Source organism: Micrasema longulum, unplaced genomic scaffold (genome assembly GCF_059751315.1).
Source record: "Micrasema longulum isolate JH-2025_06_02 unplaced genomic scaffold, ASM5975131v1 h1tg000086l, whole genome shotgun sequence".
In the NCBI taxonomy this organism is placed as follows: domain Eukaryota; kingdom Metazoa; phylum Arthropoda; class Insecta; order Trichoptera; family Brachycentridae; genus Micrasema; species Micrasema longulum.
In genome coordinates, this window is record NW_028277292.1 from 994,829 (window position 1) to 1,019,534 (window position 24,706).

A 24,706-nucleotide genomic window follows, 5' to 3' on the forward strand; every position below is an offset into this window, starting at 1 on the left:
AATTTTAAAAAAACAACTTGTCATTGATGAAAAGTTTATTAAAAATACCCAATGAATATTTATTATTTCGATGAATTTTTTCAATGGAAACTGCTAACACGAAAGATTTACGTTGGCCTCGTGGTCAGCGCGTTTTCCTACCAAAAAGTCTCGAGTTCTATTTTCGATATGGTTGATATGAAATATTTATTTAGAAGAGTGATTTCACACCAGAGTTTTGTATAATCCCTGGACTGGCACCTGGAGCGTAAGACTGATCATCTTATCTTTATGTAACAAAATAAATCAAGATAGACTGCGATTGGTGTACTTATGCAGTGCCCTATGCACCATTAGGTGCAGAAAAGGAATGATGATGATAATGAACTGCGCGTTTGTATTTTTTTACGCACCAAACACCTTAAATCGGATTAACTACTAATTCTCCGAAGAAAACTGAAATCATGTAAAAATCAAACAAAAGCTGACGTATCGTAAACAATTGTTTTACGTGACGATCGATATTCGACGATTTATTAAAATGAGAACAATTTTTATATTTTTATTTTTTTAAAAAGAGAAATATTTGCGTTTTTATTATTTACCCAAACATTTCTATTTTGGGACCATTTTCAACGAGTTGTAAATAACTCGGTATTAGAAAAATTATTGTTAAAACGTCGGCGTCGTTTTCTTTTCTAGAACACAGTCCGTGACGTTTATTTCCCCAAAAGGGTTTCTCCTCTAGCACAACGGCGGGGAAATATCAAACTTTAGACTTGCTTACATATATACTCGTACTCGTACATCACCAGGAATGGATAAAACATGAAAACAAACACTTCTTACCTCGTAACTGGAAGTTATTTGCAGTTGATAGAATACGGGCAGGTAGACAATCGCCATAGTGATAGAGACAAAGGTTTCCGATAACATTATCATCCAATATTGTGTCCCGTACGTGTACATTTCTGCTGGAAGACCGAGTAGAGATATTCCCGAAATGTAACTAGAAAACAAAATACCTTCAATATTACATCGGTATATAGGATTGTGGAAGCAGTTCATTGTAAGACACATGATAAATAAAAGTTTTAGTGTGCTCGCTATTCAAATATAATAAAACTACAAATATACACATGTATTAACTCAGTATTAAAAATACTGAGTTAAATACGGGAGTGAGACGTTTGCTCAAATTATGGTTAATAGAAAAAAGTTTTTTGTATAAGTGATAGTTTTTAATTTTTGATAATGTAATATGTAATGTTTTTCAAGTAAAATTATTGTTAATGTAGGTTAAGTGTGAATAACCGATCCAATTTATAAGAACCTGCTGACGATTTGTACGTATGCAACTCAGCAAGACATTAATTAAAAATAAAAAAAAATGCATTTTATGTTATTATTAATTGAATCAGCATTCACTTCAGTTTCAGTGCTGCAGAGCAGCGTTTATTTTATGATTAAAAAATACATATAAGAATTTGTTACCCACTAAGTCTTAAGACTTTTCGGCGGGACGCATTTTTTTTTATGACAGGTTTACATTACATTTATTTTATTTGTATTTTACAGATATATTTATAAACAGGCACTATAAAGTATCTAGAAGATATTTCTTCAGTTCTTTTTTTTCATTTGAGGATTTTTCATGTTAATGATGGTTTGTGGGAGATCATTGAACAATCTTGGAACAACGCAATTTAATGTTCGCTCTCCGAAGTAATTTGTAATTCTTGTTTTAAATTATTATGAAAATAAAACTTTTTTATTATTGTTACACAATTTTATTATTTTACAAGAACACTACTACAGTTTCGGGAGAGCACTCTTCCCATCGACGGGTGATAATAAACTAATATAGTACACACACAATATCGTCATAATCCACTTGCCATCCCCGTAGACATGGACTCGCGTATGTTAACACCCCCTAAGCCCGTTGTACGTCTTCCTACATACCAAGTATTAGTTTTAATTATTGTAACATCTATTAATGTGCTAGATTTTATGAACTAAATTCCACTTAACATTCTTTCCGTCATTGATCATGTTTCCGTATCTGTACATTTGAAAACTACTCATATTTATTCTAACACCTTAAATAAGTTAAATAACAACCCTGTATCAGGTTCCATTAATGATTAATTTACACTTGTATGTTTATGAATTTGTATAAACCAATTTAATTTAGAGTTAAACTTCGACCGGGTTCGAGGTTACTTCCTCATCGTCACGAATTAAAGTTTAATGTTCTTAAAATAAATATTTTAAAAATCTTTGATTATTGAGTACATGAAAATAACATTTTTATATGTATAAATTGTATGTATTTATTTGATATGTAATATATTTTCTTTACTAACTTTGTATACTATGTGGAAATCTGTTATTAGTTCTGAGTTTATACACTATATCTGTTTGTTTACTAAAAATATGTATGTAGAACTGTTGATTTCCCAAATAAAATAAAATAAAAATAAAAATAAAATACCACAAAGTGAAAAATGTTTTTTTTTTCAATTTATTATTAACATACAATATTACATTGTTATTATTTTTAAAAACATTATTTTTTTTTACAGGACTCACCAAGCCAATTAATATGGCTTGTCGGTAAAGATCCTTTACATTAAAACACATGATAACACTACATAGTTGTATAATAATAATGACTACTAACTTAAGTATAAGGACCGAAAAAAAAAATATGTTTTCAAATAATATTTGGAAAAATGTAAAAAAAAAACAAAAATTAGGTCAATGATATCGCAATTATAAGATAAAAAATAAATACAAAACCGGAGTATCAAAATTTAAAACAGAAGTGTTGATAACATTAACTGATTATTTTTTTTGTTTTTTTATGGTTTATATAATAACACCGTGAACAATATTCTATACATACTATATTAGTTTTATATCACTCATCGATGGGAGAAGTGCTCTCCCGAAAATGTAGTAGTGTTCTTGTAAAAGCATTTTATGTTACTTATTGCCTATTGTTTACGGTATTCCATTCAAATTAAATAATCATTTAGATGACAAGAGTTAGTCTCTTTTTTTGGAGAGTTACAGTTATAACATTTACTAGATGTATAAAAGTAGATTTGTATAGAATTTAAAAAAATACATTTACCATTTATGAAATATATTGATTAATAAAAAAATTAAAAAAAATAATATTTGAATATAAGTCAAAAATACTTGGTACACTTTTATTTACATGACCAATTAGTTCTTTTAGTAGTTTAAAGATGCTCTTTAGATTGTAAAAGGGCCTATCGTAGGTCAAAAAATTCAAATATGTTATTATATACCCGAAGTAAATAAGTAGCGCTATTATAAATTTTTACCAAGTATGCCTAAATGTTTGCAGACAAGTACTCTTAGCCTTAGAATTTAAATGTTGTTTTTATAATTATTTTAATGCCTTCAAGTTTATGTTTATTCCTATTGCTTTTTATCTTTCTTTTTTGTAATTTGCGTGCATTAAAGCCAGTTGCAAAATAAAACAAAAAAACATCAATAAAGTCAAATAATTGTTGCGTTTTCGTCAAAATGGACAAAATAGTTTGCACAAAAAAGTAAAATAAAACTTTTGTCAAAAATTCTTTAACTTTAACCTTTCTTTAAATTCCTTTTTTATGCAACTGGCTTGTACACAGTTGTAAAGGATTACTGGCACGGCAACGTTTCCTATTTTTTTTGCTGAGGAAGAATACTTATCACCACCTGCAATTATGTATATCAGCAATACTTATTTACATTTTATATTAAATTGACTATTTTTGTATACATTGCTAGTGATGTGTGATTGCTTTAAAATAAAATATAAAAAATAGCAAAAAATAAAACCGTTAGCATGTTTTCTGAAAACTTTTACATTAAGTTTTTACATGCTTTGTGCTTTAATTTAAAAAAATGCTTTTTATTCACTTTTTTATTTGAATATCAGCGGGCATGGATAGCCAGATGAATGTCCGTTCTAGGGGCCTTACATAGCAAAATAATAACGATTGAAATTTATTGCACCAGAGAGAGAAAACTTTTTTGAGAAGGGGATATGGAAGTCTAGGCATATTTATTGTATTTTCATACATAATAAGTATTAAAAACCAAGACTTTCAAACATGAAAAGACCAATGAAGTTTTCATGAATTATGTAAAAGATGTAAACATTAAATGTAATGATATGACATGTCATTGGTTAGTTTAGGTGGCTGCAATAAGAACTGTTTAATATTCACTATTCAGCCTATATCTGAACATTCACATTTCATAAATTTTCCTCTCAACTTTTTAAAATAGCTGAAATCCTTATTGATGTGGCTAAGATTTTTTTGACCGAATTCTTTCAACTTATTTATGACCAAAAACACCTGGAAATACTTTGAATTCGTTTAATAAACAAACATTTGGGTATATTTTTAATATTGTTGAATAATTACTACACTACGTATGCAGCCAATGAATTCCAAAATTATGAGAATTGAATTGATTGACTAATTTTTTTTTTATTTTACTACATTGAAAATTTATAGTACAGAACGCCCAGGCTTGAGAAAAATTTTTTTTTTTTTTTGTTCTCACCGGAATTGAATTCTAAACCTTTCGCGGGTGGGTAAAGTATCTTTCCATTAACCACGGAGGTCACCACTAGCTACAAGTAGCTTACACGGCATATTATATATAATTTTTCCCCAATCTATATAATAGACATATAACACTTTATAACACGTCGGGTTATATTTTGAATATGTTTATTAGTTCAATTTATACATAAAGCACGGTACAAGCACAAGAAAATTAAAGAAATTCACTATACCGGTTGACAAACACTGACTTTACATATCGAGGAGCGATGGACTTATTGTTTCTCGACACGGGGGTGATTTATGAGCCCCGGAAGGCCAAAGCAAAAGAACACGTGGTACTTGGGATAGCCGAGCTTTCTATCAAGTAACCTGATGCCGTGCACTGTGCTCAGAAGTTTAACAGCCAGCATTCGTATTTAACTGAGAAGGTACCAGAGATCAATTACTATAATATGTGTTAATCAAGTTATGTGTCGTACCAAAGAACCCCGTGAACCAATTAAGGTATTCGACCTGGTAAACGGTGGCAGATCAGTATAACAATGACTGTACGGGGTAAGAGTCAAAGCGTGTCCTAGTATCAAAGAGTTCCAAACATGGAAAGCAGGCTGGTTGGGCCAAAGAAGCCCTTAGTAGGTGTCTTAAACCAGAAAGTACCCAAAAAGATAGGTAAGCAGAATAGCAGAAAGACGACCCAGAATACTCTGATTTCTGACTTTGACTTTGAACTCATTGCTATTAGAGTACCGGGTCACAACGACCCCTTTTTCCTTCATCTGCCTCATAAAGGCCAAAATTAAGAGGGGATGATAAATTTTGAGACCTCGCGGGGCCTGCGGTAAGCGCGGGTGGCTAAGGGATGTCATAAAGGTATTGCGTTGGAACGCGAGAGTATGCAAACCTACTGCACATATTAGACACGACGTTAATACGTAACTAAGTAGTGAGAATAGGAAAGCAAGATGTGAAAAAATGTAAAGGGATTAAAGCGGGTGCTATAACTTGAGATTAAAATATTTATTTATTTACCATAGTAACTTTAACAATTATCTTATACACGTACATAAAATTTTAACACATACATTAAAATAAACATATTGTGAGGTAAAAAATAAAAAGAAACAACGATATTAGTCAAAACGTTGATTATATACACACGGTAAAAGCAAAAGCTTTATGTAAAGCAACTAAATACATGATAATAAATGTTATCTTTAACTCTCGTGTGGCTGTGATGTCAAACTAGTCTACGTACGCTACAACACTTGAAATATTCCTCTTATTTTTTTAATGATGGAGTTGTATTTTTTGTGATCTTCAAACTGAAATTTTCAACCCGGATCGAGAAAGTTAAATTTGTCTAAATTTGCAGAATGTTAACACAAAAAATATGTGTCCTTGCTATGCAAAGAATGAATGAATGAGTGACGCCAATACAGCAATAAATCTGTATAAGAGAGAAAACTAATTTGGAACTTCTAAAAAGAAAAACAAGGACGCTGTTCTGTAGCCGCTGTTTATCTGAAAATGATCGAGTCAGTTATTGGCAGTGAGCGGGGGTGCACGCATGAAAGATATCACCGATCAAAGGAAGTAATTTTCCTTTTAAAATGTAAAAATTAAATAGGAATTAATTTCAAAGAACCGAGTTGAGTCATACATAAATTATCAACGGTTTTCAATTATTCTTTTTAATTTATGTTTTAACTCTCAGTTTTGCGTAAAATTATTATTTATGATTTTTTATTTAACATGAAAATTCGTTTGTATTTTTCATCCAATAATTATATATTATTCCTAACAATTCATTTAAATAACGTTTATTTAAGTATTAGTATATGTTTCTAAAATTTAAGATGTACGTTTGTACACTATTATTATTATGATTATTTGTTATTGTTATTTAAAATATCTGATAAACATATTTAGTGTTGTAAAATATTGAATTTTTATATAAACACTTCAGCTCATCACAGGTTTTCAATACAAATTTTTGTAAACAAGTACCGGTTCTAGGCAGTTGATCAAGTTTCATGGATATTTCAATAGAGATTGAAAAGTTTATTTTAAATAAATTATCTAACGTTGCTTCTATTTTAGAGGTTATTCAGCAAGTGAGAAAGTTAGGGTATGGAAAAAAGTTAGGAAAAATATACAACACCAAGAGTAATTGAGGAAAATCTACTATGGATTTTTTCGAGAAGGGAATATTGATGTCTAGGTATTAACATCAAGCAGTCATTAACTGTAGCTGATATCTGCAGATCATATTATGGTCAATGTTCCTTGGATTTAAATCTTGGATTTGATTTTTACCTTGGATTTGAGATTTAAATCTTGGATTTGAATCCTTTACAGTCAGCTAAAAGAATGCTCGGGACATATTGAAACACTCTAAATACAAAAAAGAAGTAAAAATATATTGATAAATGGAATTGCAATTGACCTAGAAACTATGGTCACCCTGTAATTCAAGCTACTTACACTTAATTGAGATTTGTAACAAAAAAAATCAATTATATATAGCATTTTAATGTCAAAAGTCTATTTTTAAACTATTCTTTGTGCAAAAAATAAATCAATCAAACTAAAACTTAAACTGTAAAACACCTTCCTCGGCACGGGGTTTTCTAATGAGGAATAAATAGTTTATTCAATTTTATAATTTGTTTTGGAGAAGTATAAAATAAATTGTGATATATTCAAACTGCCTTCACTTTAAATACCGTAAACTTTTGACTGTAATGTGTCGGGAATATGATTAATACTGATTAATAATTTCATGGACCTTTTCCAACTTTGAAGAATAATTTCTTAGGAATCAATTTTAATTAATATTTTAACAATATTCTATAAGTAAACTTTGCAACGTGTATTTTTGTCTTCTTTAGTCGACCACTCCCAATTTCAGATCTATGATCCAATTTCTTTAAGTTGTCTAGCAACTTATTAATTCGATTGAAATTCCGCAGAACCCTATTTCCAACTTATCATTCATAAGTTATCTAATTTAACCTCTTTATTATAAATCTACACAAACCAACCACTCAACCATGGAATTGTGAATGAAATATCATTTCGTAATACCAAAATTTATCGAGAAACTATTCATCTTCTTTCTGATGTCAATGTGAGGTTGAAATCTGAAGATCTAATGCAATCTAATCTAAACCGCTAAATGTGACATTTTCACCATTCATATTTGGATAACCTTCACAACGTGAAACCTCTTGTAATCGTAATTGAAGCCTTCAGGGAGCTACTTATCTGTTGGAATTATCTACTGGAACACCTGGAATTTTTTCGTAAGTCAAAACCCGAAAAAAAGATTTTCACAAAATTTCCTTTTTTATCTACCGCTGTTTTTTTTAATTATTTTAATTCAAATTATAGAGTTAAAATTGTATTTCATTTAGTAGTGTATTTGAATTCTTGTTATTGCAGGTTCTAAAATCTAGTGGGCATAGATCCTTTAAAAATGTTAACTGACTATATAATATAATATAGTCAGTGAACATTTTTAACACAGCGCTCTTGAGGTGATTTCCACAAAAATGGCTCTATATAAATGATCCAACCATAATAATAACTAAATTCGATTTCTGTAAAGTATATGTTTCATTTTAAAGATTCCCATGTCAGTATTTTGTGTAATCTATAGTTTATGTCTCGACTCACGTGACTCTGCCGGCGGCTTGATGGTGACAATTTTGGTACGCGTGTAAAAAATTGCAGGTTCAGGGAGTATATTTTTAAAATGTCTGAAATTATTTATTTTTTAAAATCATGTAATCTGTTGCGACGAACCGTTCGCAAAGTGTACAGTTTATTTTTTACAACAAATATTTGTTTAATACTTGCCAAATGTAATTATATTTTTTCTGTGTAATTTTGAAGATATGTGCATGTGGGTTTGTATCAACGGATAGCATTTAAAAAAAAAAGTATAAATGTATTTAAAATATAAAACGACTTTTAATTTAACAACTTTTTTTTCTACTGACCGGTTGCAAAGCTACACAAGCTTCTTTATTAAGGTATAATTTACTATTGAATCTTGCCTATTTTATTTATCAACAATATTTTGAGTTAGTCCAAATTTTTGTAGACAAGGACTGGATTCAACTCCCTGGGGATATATATTATATTAACATATTACAACAGAGATGAACAACATTTTTAAACCAGCCATTAAAGGGTCATAAGCTCTGTAGATGCCAAGACTTCTATATTACCTTCTCTTAAATGTTCTTCATCTCTGTTGTAATATGTTATTTTATTTACAATACTGTTTACTTAATATTTAATCCAAACATATGGAGCTAATACGTCGTCTTCTTATCATGCTGTTCTTGTTATAAAGATCAGAGGTGTGTAGTGAGATGGATTCAATCTTTAAAACAAGACTGGAGTGGAATAAAGAAAATATTGTTTATATGATTATTTATTTATTATTATGAATCGCTTTTTTAGTTTTGAGATGTTCAAGTTGTCTTATTTTAAAATTTAATTTTTAACATGACGTGCTTTTAATCCAGTGTCTTTATTGTTATATAACTATTACAAACTGTTATTATTGTTATATAAACCTTTTTTTCATTATGTGATTTAACTATTGCTGACTGTTTGTTTCTGTAAAATAAATAAATAAATAGCTTTATTTAATTAAGTAATAAAATGAGGATCCTTATTTCTGATACTCGTATCATATATTTACCAATTAATGAGAAGACCGGTTATGCAACTATAACATCAATTTTATTGAAGCCAGTTTATTTTTATAACTTTGGTAGTCACTTATATTTCTATTCAACTAATAATTCTCGAGATGGATATGTCCTCGCTGGATTAGCGCAATATCCTTCATACATTTGATGTCAATTGACTGTTATATCAATCTGTCCTGAATGCTTGCTTTGATTTGATTGGAACTAATCTACATCAAATGCTGAGTATCCCGACCATTTGCCATGTAAAGATAAGGTGATTAGTCTTAAATTTCAGGTTCCAGTTCAGGAGTAATGAAATATTGCAGAATAGAACCACCTTTCCAACCAATACATCACGTTCACCCCCTAGGAATCGAACTCAGAACTTCGAGCATGGTAGACGAATGCGCTAACCACTACACGACGATACGGACTTATCTCCACTTAATACTCTTTTTCCGAATTTTTACCCGAGTTTAGCCATCGAGTTTAAAACACGCATCCTGGATTCTGGCTCTATTTCAAACACTAAATTCTTCACCAGCCAGACACGTTCGTTCACTAACGACGAAAAATCATACCAAGAAATAGATAATACACGACATTTTTTCTTAACAGTATTTTGCCAATTACATTATTTGTTATATCAGCATTTACTGAAATTAAATTTTAAATGTATTTAAAATAAAACACTTTGTACATTGACATATTAAAACACAAAGACATTCCATGAGCTCTCAAAAAATGATGACACCTGACTCATTCCCAAACGCTCAGTCATGCCCAACTCGTATGTAGCCGTTCTTCGACCAAGTTCGTGACGTTAAAAATCGAAACCAAAATGCCTCCTTGTGTCATGACAGCGTGTAAAAACCTTACGGGAAAACTTTATGGAAAAGCTTGTTTAACTTTTCTTTGATAAATATTGGTTCATGGGTGATTAACAAAGCTTATAACAATAAGTGTATAAATATTTATTGTACAACAATATTGTTGCAATTGCAAAGCTCTTCTTAGTTACAGAGATGCACTGATAGGAATACGTATATTGTTATTATTTTTGCTTTCCCCAAAATCCAGTGAAAAGAAATAAATGAGTCGAAATTATTAATAGGAATTCGAAAAATAATCTGATAGGGATCCACCAAAAACGAATGTTGATTTTTCACGCTAAAAGACAAACTTTATTAAAATTGATTTTACTCCAATTTAAGCAAACATATGCATGATCGTTGAATGCTGCCCTGGTATAAATTCAGTAATATAGATACTTTTCAAAATACTTGACTCTGTAGGGCGCGTCTATGTTTTAATATGTCAATGACTTTGTATAAATATATATAGGTATCACAAACAAATTATAGAACATAACTAGTTTCACGTGTTCTGAAGTACCCATCATCGGTTGTAGATATTAACTTGTTTAGCTGTTTTATTTTAAATGTGTTTTGCCAATCTCCAAATATTTAGATACGTGCTAGATTTAACCCTTTTTGGATTTATGACTATTTTATTTCTGTTCAGACAAAAACATAAAATTTAAATAAGGTTCAATCTATTATATGTCTACTACGTTATATTGTTAAGAAATGTATGTTAATAAATAAATAGTAGAACTTTCAAATAATTTAAATCTGGTGTATTATTTATCTATATTTATATTTATCTATTTATTTATTAACGGACATTGTCCATGTATACATGACCACATTTCTGATTATCTTAGGCAACTGAAATGGCTCAAAATTAGACAGCGGAGAGACTATCACTCCCTCTCACTTCTGTTCAATGTACTTCATAGTCCTAACGCTCCTATATACCTGTGTGAAAAATTTCAACGCTTATCAGTTCATGGTTTACCTCTTCGTTCTCATTCTCAAGGCACTCTCTTAATACCCATACACAATTCCTCTTTCTTCTCTAACTCATATAGTGTCCATGCGGCTCGACTGTGGAATCATCTCCCATCCACCATCAAAGATGTTACTACATTATCTCTGTTTAAATCACGTCTGAAGAAACATCTCCTTTATCTTCCTTAATCTCTCCTCCTTTCCTTTTTCCTCTTTCCGCTTTTTTCCTTTTTTCCATTGAGTAATAGTTTTGATTTAAGGTAATTTATAAACAAATACGTTTATTTCTATTTTTACATATTTTTCACTTTTTAATCTTTTTTTTTTTTTTTTCTATCGAATATGTTCTGTAACTTGAATTATAAAAATTAAACTTTTATTTTATTGGTTGGTTGGAAGAAATTGCCATTTGGCAATAAGCCCGCCAATGTACAAATAACATTATGTACAAAAAGTTAAATAAATACAATTTATAAGGTTTAAATATAACAATAAAAGAATAGTTTAAAACCTTTAAAAAAAGAAGCATTGACAAACATAAGGGACATCGAGACAAGATCTGGACTATTTATTTAGTGCTCGTTTAAATCGTTGTAAACTTAAACCAAAAAAGTCCAGATCTTGTTTTGAGTAAACAATACGACAAAGGCGGGTCATTGGAGAATTTAGGCCATAGTTTGTTCTATGCTGATCGATGATATTATATATGTATGTTAAATTAATTAAAAGTACCAACATAAAATCAAAAAAAGTATACAATACGATAATATTGTGTATAAGGTAATATTATTAATCCTAAAAAAAACACAGAATTTTGTAAAAAAAATATTGAAGCAAACATAAACATGATCACAATACCAGAGAAAATGTAAAAATAAGACTCCCATTTAGAAAAAAAACTAAGTCTTAAAATTCTACAGTGAAAAAATACTATGACATGGAAAAATATTTATGAAGAAAAAAAAATCGAAATTCAAAAAGAAGGTATATTATGCGCTAATGAACTTATAAATGAAATATATTATGTACATTGTTATTTTTAAAGCACACGTATAAATATGTTTATGTTCCCTTATATTTTATTTATATGATACTATGTTATTTATTTATATATTTAAAAAATATAAGTTTTCTACCGTTTCCTATTTTACATTAGGTTTATGTTATATTTTCTGTTTAATACAAATTTATTTACAAAATGTTTCTTCGGATTGAATAATAAATTGACTGTACCAATAAAAAATAAAGAAAATACAATATTTTGTTTTGGTAATCCTCGATTCCAATGAAATATTCCCTAAGACTTAAGTGATTACCGGAAAAATGTTTTTAAGCCTTAACAAGAAAGATCCTTGGTAAAAATTAAAAATAAATCATTCAAATTTCTAAAATGGTTTTTGAAAATTAAACTCACGTTTCCGTTTATTTAATATTTGAAACAGGGTTTCTGTGAATTTTTTCAAAAAATCTTTTTATAAATTCAATATCGTTAAACTTATAATTTAGATATCAATAGCGTTATAGCGTAGTAGCGTTTCCCTTTATTTCATGGATGTTTATTGCATCTGCATGTTTTAAAATAAAATTAGTGGAGACATTGATATGATCTGACGGGCGGGGAGAAACGGCCTTTGTCCACTCATCTTCCTCCCCTATATTTAAATTGCAGCTTGATTTCCATAGAAACCCTTTAGGGTAATTTCCTCCAAGCCCAGCTGACAAGTGCCCCCTGAATAGTGTAGCAGTGATGGTAGGCGTATTAGTTCGTCACCAATGATAGTGTCTTTCTGAGTTGTTGTGCCGTGTGACCATTGCTCACATACACAATTTTTTAATTTTAAGCGGTACAGCGTTGAGCTGTTGGATTCCCCCTCCCCTTTTTAGTGGGTATTTAATTCGGTGTACCAAAATTTCAATCCTAATGCATCATAAAAATATATTATTTATTTTATAAGGGTTGTTAAATTAGCCATTAGAAGCAGCCAATGCGATATGGCAAATATCACTCATTAAATTATATAACATAAACAAATACTCGTAATTTTGTTGCAACAGAGAGGGAAAACATTTTTGCGAAAGGAATATGGTGGTCTAGGCATTTACAGAAATTATTGCCTATCATCGGGTCGTTTAAGTAGCCACTTTACACTCTGTGTAACACTCACCATTCTCCCTTTGTTTGAACATCCGCATTTCCTCAAATCTTCCATCTGTTGACTTTCGTCAAGTAAAAGAGCTGAAACCATTATCATGTGGGTGAGATTCATCCACCTAAACTAATTCACCTACTAGGGAACGCAGGCAATCCAGCTGGTCTGCAAGCATTTGGACATACTTAAAACATTATTGAACATACTTGTAATACCAACCCGGACACTGGACGCTACAATGCGGTCTGAAACGTCGGTAATATTTGCTTTTGAAACACGCCATGACAATCCTAAAAGTACCAACAAATATTTGGTATAGACACTCACAGATATAATAAAACATTCCTTGGAGAGGTTAGTTTATATTTACTAATTCAGTGTATTTTTATGTATTCCAATTTCAATTCCGACGAAAAACATCATCAATGAAATTTATCCTATTTCAGTTTAATTTTATTTGTTTTTCGTTTTATTATGAACATTCATATTGTCATCATCATTATTATTCCCTTTCCGCGCCTAATAGTGCATAGGGCACTGCATTGCTTCACCAATCACAGTATATCTTAATCATTTTTGTTATGTGAATATGATCAGTCTAACGCTTCCATGGACCATGAAATATTAATTGTAAAAACACATTTATAAAAATATTTCATATCGACCAGTCGGGAATCGAAAACAAAATCTCTTACATGTTAGGCAAACGCAATGATCACTACACCACGAGGCTGACAACATTCACATTATGGTTACATGTAATATATTATAAACCCAATCGTACTGTAACTAATTTAACTCTTTACTCATAACTATTTAATTATTATGAGAATGAAGTAAAACATTATCAATTATGATTCTTTTTTGTGTGGCACTGATTGAAACCACCAAAGTCTTTTTTGTTATTTATATTTTGTTTCGAAAATATTTACTAATAAAAAATAAAATAAACACATTATTGTAAAACGTCACTTCCCATTATCTACACAAGAATTGTTTTTTTTTTTTTTTTATGTAATGAGAAACATTAATGTAAATATATTAATTAAATGTATATAAAATTTGTGGTTATTTGTAATATTGTATACGTAAAAATTAAAAAATTCGAACTTAACACGCTTTTAATTTTTGCTGTAATTTATGTATATAACATCTATACGTATACCCCAATAAACTAATAAGAATAAATGGAATGTTTTAAAAACATAAAACGCCAAAAATTTTGTCACAAAAAGTGATTGTTTAGTGTACCGATACAAAAATAGTTTTTTCACTCCTGGGAGCATAATATGCATTAGAATTAAAAACTAAATAAAATACTTGAGGAAAATAATTTTTAGCGGTTTCCCTACCAATATGATCCAGTTAGCGTGGTATTCAATTTACATATTACACTTCTCAAGCACACAGTTAATAACATCTGTACTGGGAACTAGGATATTGTAATTCATTTATAGTTGCACTTCGTGTATGAATTATTACGTGTACAGTGTCCCATTGCTGACATATGCATATATTTAACCCTTTGCACTTCGTGGAGTTTTATCATTTATATTATCCCTCAGCGGCTCTTTTTAACTGGCTTTGCGATGTGTTGATGTTTTGTAGTATTTGTATATTATTTTTTGTTTAAATATATCTAAAACGCTCCGGAGTCACGGCCAGTCACGGGTATTTTGTATTGAAACTGGTCTGATGTGCAAAGGAGTAAGACAATTTTAATGTTTTCATTGTACAGTGTATTGAACTGAATAAGGTGTTGAGCTGTACTTATGCTCTCATAGATAAAAGCTCATTTCAAAGAAGATTATTTTTTTTAACTGTATTTACACTTCTTGTTAGCAGGTTTTAGATCGGCCGACATAACCTTACTATGTTATTTGCAGTAGCTAAATGTCACTTTTTTTTACTATTTTCAAGTAATAAGCGTCTCTTAAATACTGTCGAGTAAAAAAATATTTTGTTACTACTCTAGTTAGCATAAAAAATAATCATTTTGGATTCCCGCAAAAACGGTCACTGCATTGGCTACGCCCCTAATATATCACTATTCATGTTAATTTTAAACTTTGTTGGTAACCATTTCAATTCTTAAGAAACATTGTCACGAATCTTGACGTCACAATTATCAATGTCAAATATGTCGCTTTTTTTACGGAGTTTTTAAAAAAATAATTTCTGTTTTAAAGTTGTGCATGAAAGCATCAAATGAAAAACTCAAATGCACACAGCGATCCATGGAAAGATCTATGCTTGGTGTAAGCCTAAGGGACAAAATAAGAAATGAAGAAATTAGAAACAGAACCAGAATAACGAATATCATGGATCGCGTAGAAGGACTGAAGTGGCAATAAGCAGGACATGTTGGGAGACAAGAATCTACAAGATGGACCGCTAAAATTTTAAGATAGAGCCCTTTGGTGATTTTCACAAAAATGGCGCTATATAAATTATCCAAACATTATTATTATTAGAGACCTGAGGAAAATAAGCGAGGCATCGGAAGACCTCAAAAAAGATGGTCCGACGACATAGCTGCTGTAGGGGGTAAAAATTGGCTGCAAGTAGCAACCGACTGACAAAAATTGAAGGATATGAAATAGGCCTATATCCAGCAGTAGAGAAGAGAAGGCTGAAGAAGAAGAATAAGAAAGATGAAAGCATTTCTGCGCAATATCCATATTGATTTTGAAAATACAATTGATTTTTCTAAATATATGTTTTTTTCAGTATTACAAAATACAATTGAAAAATTTTTGGAATCGGACTAGTCGTAATATTTTATTTACACTGGAAAACACACAATTCGTTGACTTAGATCTGACGCTTGTTATTGACTGACTGAAGAAAAAAAAAGTTTTTTTTTTAAATAACAGGATACCCTCTCTTTGTCCCAATACAAAATGTGCATTGTACATACAATGGAAAAAATGAACTAACGTACAGTTCAAAAATAATAATTCTAATCATTGAAATTTACTTCGACTATCTCGTTATTTTGTAGCTATTATCTACTTTTATTTTAATTTATATCAAAAACATTGTTTGAATAACTTGTCATTTTATTTTTTACATTGTTGAAATCATCGCTATATTTTATAAAAATGAAGTAAATACCTATAATTGGATGGCAGGACCTTATGGAATTTCTCTTTTTCTTTATTAGTCCCTAAGTAAAAGCACTATAACCTGTGCAACTGCTTGAATTCGAAATAAACAAAATTTCAAAAAACATGTATACTTAACGTGAGTCAAATTTTAATCACACAAGGAAAGATATTTACCAAATGTCAGACATACACCTAAAGGTAAAAAAATCACAATAATATATAGGTTGGGGAAAAAGTAATTTCGTATTTTTCGCTTTATTTCAATGCTTCTTAAAAAGTGTTAAAATCATTTGATTTAAGTCAAATAAGTGCCGTTATGTTTGATAATTTTCTGTTAACGAGAATTCAACTTTATAATACCCCTCTCGTAGAAACTTTTGTCCCTATTGGCATAAAACTCGAACAACCAATTTTCCCAGGCCTCTATTGAAAGAGCCTCACCTTGCAAGACTTGCCGCTGCCGCAGGACAGAATTTATCAGGGAGTGGGAGACTATTTCTCACTTCCACATCCAACGGAGCGCTATTTGATAAATTATGGTAACGATGATCGGATTTTGCTTGAGATGGCGCGGGAAGAGTTGAAGATCTTCCCAGATGACAGTCTCTTAGACGGCGAAGTAGGTGCAGCTTTTGTACGATGGCGTCAGAGAGCTACGGTCGAGAAAGTTGAAACTTGGAAATTTCTGCTCCGTTCTCCAGGCGGAACTGTTTGCTATCAGAGAAGCTCTGGTCTATGTTTTGAAGAAACCACCAAACAGATGGAAGAAAATAACCATCCTATTGTAATGGGCCTCAGATCAGATATCCAGAAGCTACGATGCAGACACCAGGACGTGTACATCGGCTAGATAAGGGGACACTGCGATATCCTTGGCAACGAAAAGGCTGACGAAAAGGCTCGGAAAGCTACGCTCAAGAAGACAGCCCCCAATTTCACCGATTTCCCGGTCAGTTTTGCCAAAAGGAAAATAGGAAGCAGAACTTTTCAACTCTGGAACGATCGTTATTTAAGTAAATTTACCAGAAATATTACTAAAATGGTTTTCCTTAAAATTTTCCGTGCTTACAATTTCAGGAGACAAGCTCACCCAGATTCTTACGGGTCACGGTGGGTTCGTGAGCTAACTGCATCGCTTAAAGCTCTCCGAGATCGACAGCTGCCCAGCTGAATTTATGAATATAAATTTTTTTATATAAACGAGTAGAACGTTTCATAGTAGCTATAGCATTAGGAAAGTATCTGTGAATACTAAATACTTGTGCAAGATATTCATAGGGACTTTCTGGATTATTCTGTCGTGTTTCAAAAACACATCTAGCCGACGTTTCGGACAGCATTGTAGCTAGTGACCGACCGAAGATTCTGTTTTAGCCAAAAATTGGCCGAAACTTCAGCTCTACCGAAACCTACGGTCGGTATGTGTCAGGAGCATCTAATGGCTCGCGACTCGGCCGCGTGACCTGCGACCGTTAGCTGTTTTCGGCTTTTGGTCGGTGAGTATTGTTAGTTGTCACCACTTATATATTAAATCACGTTGTCAGTCATTCAATCAAACCAAAAAGCGTTAAATACGAACAAATTTACTCATTGAATTTATGCCATTTATGAATTGCCATTTAACACTCATTTGATGAACTCAAAATTCGGTTTCGATTCCGGCATAAAATAGTGTTTCGGTCGGCCAACAATTGTAGCGACCAGCACCCGGACTGATGTTACAAGTTTGGTTAACAAATTAGAATAGAGATAGATAATATTTTTGAGAATCAAATATTGAAGTGTACACATTTCCAGGGCTTTTATGATTTGTCATTGGCTGGTTTAAGTGGCCACATAACACACTATATAACATTCACCGTTTTACCTATCTGAAGATCTGTGCTTCTTCTACTCTCCCATTTGTTGATTTTAGCTAAGTGAAAGAGCTGAAACCTTCATTGTAGTGAAAAGATTCATCTGATTGATTTATTTCACATACCGGGCAACGCAACGCCTTGAACAATTTTTCAGTTTGTATACTATTTTTCGGACTTTAATTACAATATTTTGAGTTTTTTCTAATGTTTGTAGATAACATACTGCATTTTACCCCCGAAGGAGTTATTAAGATAACTAAATTACAACAGCGATAAAGATCATTTTAGAGAAGAAAATCCAATATTTTTTCTGGTCTACAAACATTTGGACAAAATCAATATATTTTATATAATCAATACCATTTATGGTATATGTTATATAATTTCACTAGAGTCAGTATGTGTATGTATTCAGATATATTATTATTGATACCCACTTCTGTGACTTAAACATAATATAATAATAATGTAAATGATTGCTTCGACATGGGTGTAGGGGACATGGGGACATGGGAGTAGAAATATAGAAAATAATGTAAAAAATAAATAAATAAATGTATATTTTTTATCCCTGTTGAATTTGGGTTAACAGAAAAAAAAAAAACATCGGTCATTGTATGCAGTGATACAGTCAGTAGTCCTATTTCGATAGCATTCAGTCTCTCTTATTTTTCCAATTCAATACTTTATTTTTATTCCATACATAAATAAAAATCACACCTGTGATAAATTTTCCGCATTTTACGATTTTCCCACTGATGATATGTGAAATAGTAGGGAAAAGATTGCGATGAAAATGCGATCGAGTCGCAAAACTTCCGCGGAAGATTGGATGTTACAGGAAATGCATTTAATGAAGTAAAGGGCTAGGACCGCGATTACAATCGGAAGTTATGGACGTCATACCTTTACCACGACGGTATAGCAATCGACCGAGTGATTACGACGATAAGCTCCTGACCCTATCTTCAAATTTTGAGGTATACTGACTGAGCAGTATTTACTTTGATAACGATTGAAAATTTTAATTGGTTTTATTTTCTCCACATTTTTTTTAAAAAGCCTATTTTAAACACGAAAGAGAAATAAGTTTATTTTGAAGTTGAATTAAATTTTAAAGTAACTGTTAGTTTGAAAAACCTTTTAATTAACCAGTAGGTAGTAAGATTATTGTTTATTTTGCATGTTTTGCATAAACTGCCTTAAAACAGGTTGTATCTAATTAGGCAGACTAGACATGCTCCAGAGAAATCTATTACCTGACTGTATATGTAGTAGATAAAGTAATTGTTGTTTTACTAATGAACCATGATTATTATTGTTAAATATAATGTGACTTGATGCTACCATTAAAAGCAGAATCTAGCCGTTCGGTTTCAAAACTTTAGTTGGTAAAAATATTTCCATTACAAAAAATAAACATATTTTTTCCTATCTTTCAAACATCGCGTATCGAGATGTCGATAGAGCTGGCTTTGTAATACCTCGGTAGATACATAAATACGAAAAGTCAATATTACCATCGTAGATTTTATCAAACGTCATTTAAAAATCATGATCAAGCACTTTGTGCTTTAGTTGCCATTTGTTTAAATTTTTAATCGTTTCAAAGTAAACACTTTTAATAAAAAGCGTGACTTCTGATAACATAAGGCTATTTAAAATACAAAATAGAAATACTATAATTTTTTTTAATAGCATTGAACGCGTAATAAAGTTTCAGCTTCACTTGTTGGTTGAATTCGATCATTGACGTCTGAGATGACGTAATACAAACACAAATTGACATGTTGGTAGATAAAAATTTGCCATTCCGAGGAAGGTATAAGTAGTAGAAAAAAATAATATACGGTTTCGATATACGAGTATACTGATGAAGTAAACATTTATCTTCAACTTTATATCTACAGAGTAAAATTAAGTTTTCAGTATGGAAATAATAATGATAAGTATGAACTTTTTTTTTCTTAACACCTTCGATTACAGGTTACCGATGAAGATACTTTGAATTTTCATACAAATATACACATTTCCATACCTAAGTATCTATTTTACTTTATACCGTCTCGATATGTACAGAAGAAGATAGCGTTTGTAATCGCGGCTCAGTGCCGTGATTATGAACGCTTTTTTCATCTGTATATATCGAGACGGTATAATTAACTTCTGTACTATCTGTATCTTACCTTGGTATGTGTGTGATCGAAACAAGCCAATGAAATGACCGCAAACAATTAGTCCGCGTTCCTTACGTCATTAACATTTAAATAGTTCTCATTTGTAGTTTAAATAGGCTTTTGTAATAAAAAGTGCTCACTTTAAAGCGATTATAAGCTCCAATAAATCCCAATTCAAACGAAAAATGCTCCCTTGAATTTGAATTGTGTATGACTTTTGGAAATCACCTAAACGGTACGCTAAACGACCGTCTGTATGTATCTACCGATTGACTACAAAGCCAGCTCCTTTAACGTCTCGATACATACACTCGGAAATATAGTAAAACAGATGGTAAATATATAATAACTAAATTATTTTTTTAGAGTGGTAACTTTCTAGCGCCTAGATACTCTTATTTGTCAATAGGACAGAATCTAGCGACATTATTTTCACATCAAGGCGTTTGTATTGTTAAAGTGACAGCTATAACGGAACTTAATTCGACTTTAAAATTTACTTTTTTCTCTCCCATATATTTAATAGGCTGTTAAGAAAAAAAGAACTAACGTCAAAACGATTAAATTTTTTAATAAATCATAATTAAGGGAAAAATTGCTCGGTAGAACAAAATTTTTGTCATTTTTAATGCGTAGAGAAACGTATCGAGGGGTTCAAGACCCGACGGTATAATCCGATGTACTTACATCAAAACTTAATGGTGGGGTAGTGTACCTTTACAGTCTGTCGGGGGACTTGTGTCTTCAAATATGACGTCATACTGTAGCTATGTCATTTTAGAGCGTAGATATGTACCGTGACGTACGCTTCCCCTTGTTCCATATCAATGTACCTACCCAAAACTTGAAGGTGGGAGGTCGGTAGTATATCTTTATAATCGCTAGAAAGAATTTATCTTCAACTTTACCGTCAAGGTGAAGGTATGAAATCTTTATCTTCCCATCATAATCGAGGCCCTGGTACCTACATACTACGTACGAAATCGATACATGGCCGTGCAATTGAAACTTACAATTTTCCTTTATTACCTATCATATTATTTTTTACTTGTTCGTCCTCGTGACATATCTCTTATATGACCTTATATAATATAAAAATACCTTCTTTCTTTTTTTAAAATTCCCTTTCTCCTTTTATAATGTAGGTGTACCGTACCTAATTTCGTATATTTTTTTGTGACTAAATTTTTTTTTGATTTTCATATTTCATCTACCCGAATATACATTGCCACACCAATAAGGAAGTTCAGTGGTTTTTAAAAATATGTTTTCAGTTTGATTATAGACTAACAAACTCAACTGGGATTCAAAAAATAATTAATTGTGTGTCGCATTACCATCGCTATGATTTCTTAGAGTTCGTAATTTTGAAATTACTCCGCCCGTGACGTCGGGATTTGTCGTCATAAAGTTGTGCTGCTATTTAAAAGTTGAACCCCGTAACTGTCGAAATTCATTAAACGTTAAAAATAATGGCTATCCGATAGCCGGAAATCTATCACAACACATAACAATGCTATAATTGATAGGTTATTGTTCACATCAATCAGTGACGTTTCAAAGAAGTTAATTTTTTTAAACGTTTTCAAGAACCTTCGCTGTACAATTAAATTCTCCAATTCTTACCACGTGTAAGAAAACGCATTTTTATCCGATTTTCCGTAGCACTGAACTTCTTCATTAAAGTGTACCTTGATCATACTCATATAACGCAAAGGTAAGATTATTAACAGAGTTTCTCAAATAAGCCAAGGCAAAAAATTATATGTTTTAGGTAATGAAAAATATAAAAAAAACAGAAATCGATTTGTGTTACCTTTGTAACGATTTAAAAATTAATTTTATTTATGAGTAATTAGTTATATGCAAGAAAATTCGTCCCATGGGGCCTCATGTAATCGGCCCTCTGGGCCTGATTTCATCGGCCCTTCGAGTCTCGACTGGTTAGAATCTCTGGCACCTAGAAATATCGCCTCTTTGGACCTCACAATTTTACTTTAATTCGGAATAATTGAAATATAATAGAGAAGAATCTGTCACTCTAAATAATGTACCAAAGCCGCACAAAATATACAGATACCATTTCACCTGTAATGGGCTCAATTCATCTATAATTAAATCATTAAGACTAACTCTTATTTTATTAGGTTATTTTGGGTACTTTTTTTCAAACAAAATATACAACATCGTTTAAATGATCACTCACGTGACGGTCGACAGGAAATATACATAATCTTACATTATAAGTATTAGCTCAACGTTCATGAAAAAAATGAAAAAACAAGGCGGAAATAAAAATATTTTTAACATGCAAGGACAGCTTCTTTAAGTATGAGTTGTAACAATAATTTGTCTTTTAGCAACAGCGCAACGACTGTGCTAAATATAACTTGTGTTTATATTATATATATCTATAATAAATAAAAAAATGTCATTTAGAAAATAGTTAAAATAGGACAATGTTTAAGAACAGCGGTGTCCAAATAAGTATAAATGTGTCATACAGCCATCAAGCGGGTAAATCGTAAAGCTAGAATTATGTATTTTTAAGCATATGTTAGGTTTTCTTATAATTTAATCTGTATACTTAATTGAACATATTTTTTTTTGTGTTATGACTCTTTTTTATCGGATGTGAAATATTTTATTTATTTATTTTAAAGAAATAAACAGTTGACAATGATATAGTAGCATTAAAAATATATAGTTTAAAGACAGACCAGCAAAGTTTCTAAATCAGAATCATACATATTATTAAATTCTGTTACAACAAAAGGGTGCGTTTATGTGTATTTGTATGAGAGTAAATGTAGATGTGTGTTTATGTGTATTAATAAAGGAGTAAGTGTTCAGGTGTGTGTAAGTGTGAGCATCATTAAATAGTAAGTGGGATCGTATCGCAGCCAGAAATAAGGAGTCTTAATTTATTTTTAAATAAATTAAGGGGCATGTAAAATATATCAAAAGATGAAAAAAAAGCATTATAGTTAGAGCAAGAACGATAGAGAATAGAGTGTTGTGCATAGTTAGTGCTACAGACTATATATACGTACTATTCAAACTCGTCCTAAAAGCACGTTGTTTTTCATGTTTTTTCGCCACAATACGTCAATTACGGTGGGGAATTACGACACTTAAGAATTTTTATTTATCTTAATTTTGTTACTGAATCTTGTCATCACTATGTATATGCAATACATATTTATGGGTAAACATCATTAACTCTGAAAAGACTGTGGTAAATAATCCCTTTGCGCGCGGTGATGTAACATCGTGTTACCGCTAGTAAAAGACGGAATGTTCTAAAGTTCAGACATTTGAAAAAACATAATAACATGAAGAAATACTGTTTAATAATTCCTTTTCCATAATTTATGCGAATAAGCATATAATTAGGCCCTGTTATAGCAAAATAAATTAAAAATCACAAGTACGCCGCTCATGTTAGGCGCGTGCGTCCCCCATCACTGTCAACCGACTGAAGACTGAAACCACTTTAGACAAAACCCGCTGCAGAACAGCGTCTCTGTCTTCCTTGTTATGACTTCTATCTTCGTGCTCTTTCTTGTATAAGGTATCTGTAAAGATGGGTTGCTGAATTAGCGGACCTTCATGCTTCGCGTAGCAAGGATAAATATTTTTTGTACTAACATTTAGCATAGTTATACAAATTTAACTTTCTAAATCGGATGTGAAAATGTCCAATTGAAGATTACAAAAAATACGAATTCATCATTTTCAAAAATAAGAGAGATATATTAAGTCTTGTGTCCTATGTCGACTAGTGCGACATCAATGCCACACAAGAGTTAAATAACATACGGTAATACTATATTTCTTCCAGCGGACATTTAGTAACTGGCTAAATGTAATTTCTGTTTCGCTTCCGAGCAATTCGTGTGTACGGAACTGTCAGCGTTTCATTAGAAGCATTTTGTATTTTAAAAGGTGCGGGATGAAACGTAATCCTCCATTATTTCATGTGCGATACTACTGCCCGTGATTATCACAACTTTACTCGTCGTTAAGCGCGGCGCTCCATTTGACCACTCCATAGAAGAGCGGAACACATCCATTACGCAAAGATTACGTCAGTTATTATCAATTTCGCAAGAGCTTATTCATCTATTCATTCGTTGTATTGTACTGTGTATGAATGTATAAGTGTATGTTTGTATATGTGTATGTATGTATTTGTGTATGGATGTTTATTTGTACAAACGTATTTTTTTTGTATTTTTTGCACCACAACAAGCCAGGCGGTTTAA

The 24,706-nt window shown here is 31.4% G+C and overlaps 1 protein-coding gene across 1 annotated transcript in view; it reads right to left on the bottom strand.

The window, feature by feature from the left end:
* Positions 1-24,706, bottom strand: part of LOC148284830 (sodium-coupled monocarboxylate transporter 2-like) — a 190,440-nt gene that overhangs the window by 156,424 nt on the left and 9,310 nt on the right. The window contains exon 2 of the mRNA XM_088234287.1: positions 829-988. Within this exon, the coding sequence (XP_088090413.1) occupies positions 829-988 (160 nt within the window). The remainder of the gene's footprint in view (positions 1-828; positions 989-24,706) is intronic.